Below are 1,209 nucleotides of genomic sequence, written 5' to 3'. Positions count from 1 at the left end.
TCCATCACTGTCTGTAGTGAGATTTAGGAGCAGTTTTGAGGACCAGGTTTCACCCTCCAAAAGATAAACCACTTTGTTTTGTATTGGTGCGCCTTTGAAATTTGAGAGTTTGATCTGTTAAAAATAAGATTTTGAAGGAATAAATGATTCTGTACATATCAATGCTGTTAAACTGAGAACCTGATCTTAGATCTTACTTTTCCTTCTATAACTGATCCATGTTCATATGTTTTGGGCATGTCAGTAAGTGTGCATTTTCCAATTTCATAAGTGAGAGATATAGTTTCAGATTTTGTCATGGTGATCTCTGTAAAATACAAATAGATGATGAGTGTGAAACTTACATTTTAATGAAACCAGATTTTAAAACTCTAATTTCAGTAATTAATAGCTCACCTGTTCCTTCTTCTGTGACTGTTGCTTCAACATGAAGAGAATTTTCTAGTCGATCATTATATGTTGAGTTTAAAAAGGTAGATATATCTAAGGTATGGATGGCACAGCCTGTCTTTTTCATCTAATGGAAATGAATGAACACAAACACAATGCCTAAGAGTGACTTAATAATCTGGAGGTAGGAAATAAATGTCACATGCCACTTTTGGTACTGGACTGACAAACCTCAGTGGTTTCATTCACACATATTGGACTGTGTTTGTCATGCCTGTGAGAGTAGCGTGGAATATCACGACACACTTTCACCCATGATTTACCAGATACAGGCTGCCCGTACGTGTATCTGTGAAAAATGTACAAGACAAAGATGTATGGAAGAAAACAATCCTTTCTTTATGCTTTTAATACGTTTAAGTAAAGATGCTACTCACTTTCCACAAACCTCAACTGCCATTAACTCATCATCTATGCTCACTGTCTCTGGTGCTGTAACAGTAACTTCAAACTTAGGCAAAACTACAGAGGACGAAAGTTATAGTTATTATTAATCACATTTTGACTTTGTATGAAATTTGTCCCATGCAAACATTGCAAATAGTTTATTACTTACCATATTTTTTCACCTCAAAATCATGTGAGATCATCCTGTCACCAATATAAGCCTTCAGTCTGTACACACCTTGATGGCTTTCCGGGTTTAATTCATAAGAACGCTGCAAAATCCAGCTTGTTGAAGAAACATTTGTCCATTGACCAATTCTGTTACCTTTACTGTCCTATTTAATACCAAACACAAAGTGCAGGTAGTTACAG

The 1,209-nt window shown here is 35.6% G+C and overlaps 1 protein-coding gene across 1 annotated transcript; it reads right to left on the bottom strand.

Annotated features, from left to right (window-relative positions):
- Nucleotides 1-6: 6 nt before the first annotated feature.
- LOC107682821 (ovostatin homolog) lies at nucleotides 7-1,172 on the bottom strand (the record flags this gene model as incomplete). Its single annotated transcript, XM_016478951.1, has 6 exons — nucleotides 7-114; nucleotides 198-307; nucleotides 397-517; nucleotides 622-739; nucleotides 828-912; nucleotides 1,007-1,172. Coding segments are annotated over 6 exons (708 nt in total), but the record flags the coding sequence as incomplete, so codon positions are not given.
- Between the last annotated feature and the right edge of the window lie 37 nt (nucleotides 1,173-1,209).

This window comes from Sinocyclocheilus anshuiensis, unplaced genomic scaffold (genome assembly GCF_001515605.1).
Source record: "Sinocyclocheilus anshuiensis isolate Anshui unplaced genomic scaffold, SAMN03320099.WGS_v1.1 C32629336, whole genome shotgun sequence".
In the NCBI taxonomy this organism is placed as follows: domain Eukaryota; kingdom Metazoa; phylum Chordata; class Actinopteri; order Cypriniformes; family Cyprinidae; genus Sinocyclocheilus; species Sinocyclocheilus anshuiensis.
This window is presented reverse-complemented; position numbering and strand designations above follow the sequence as displayed.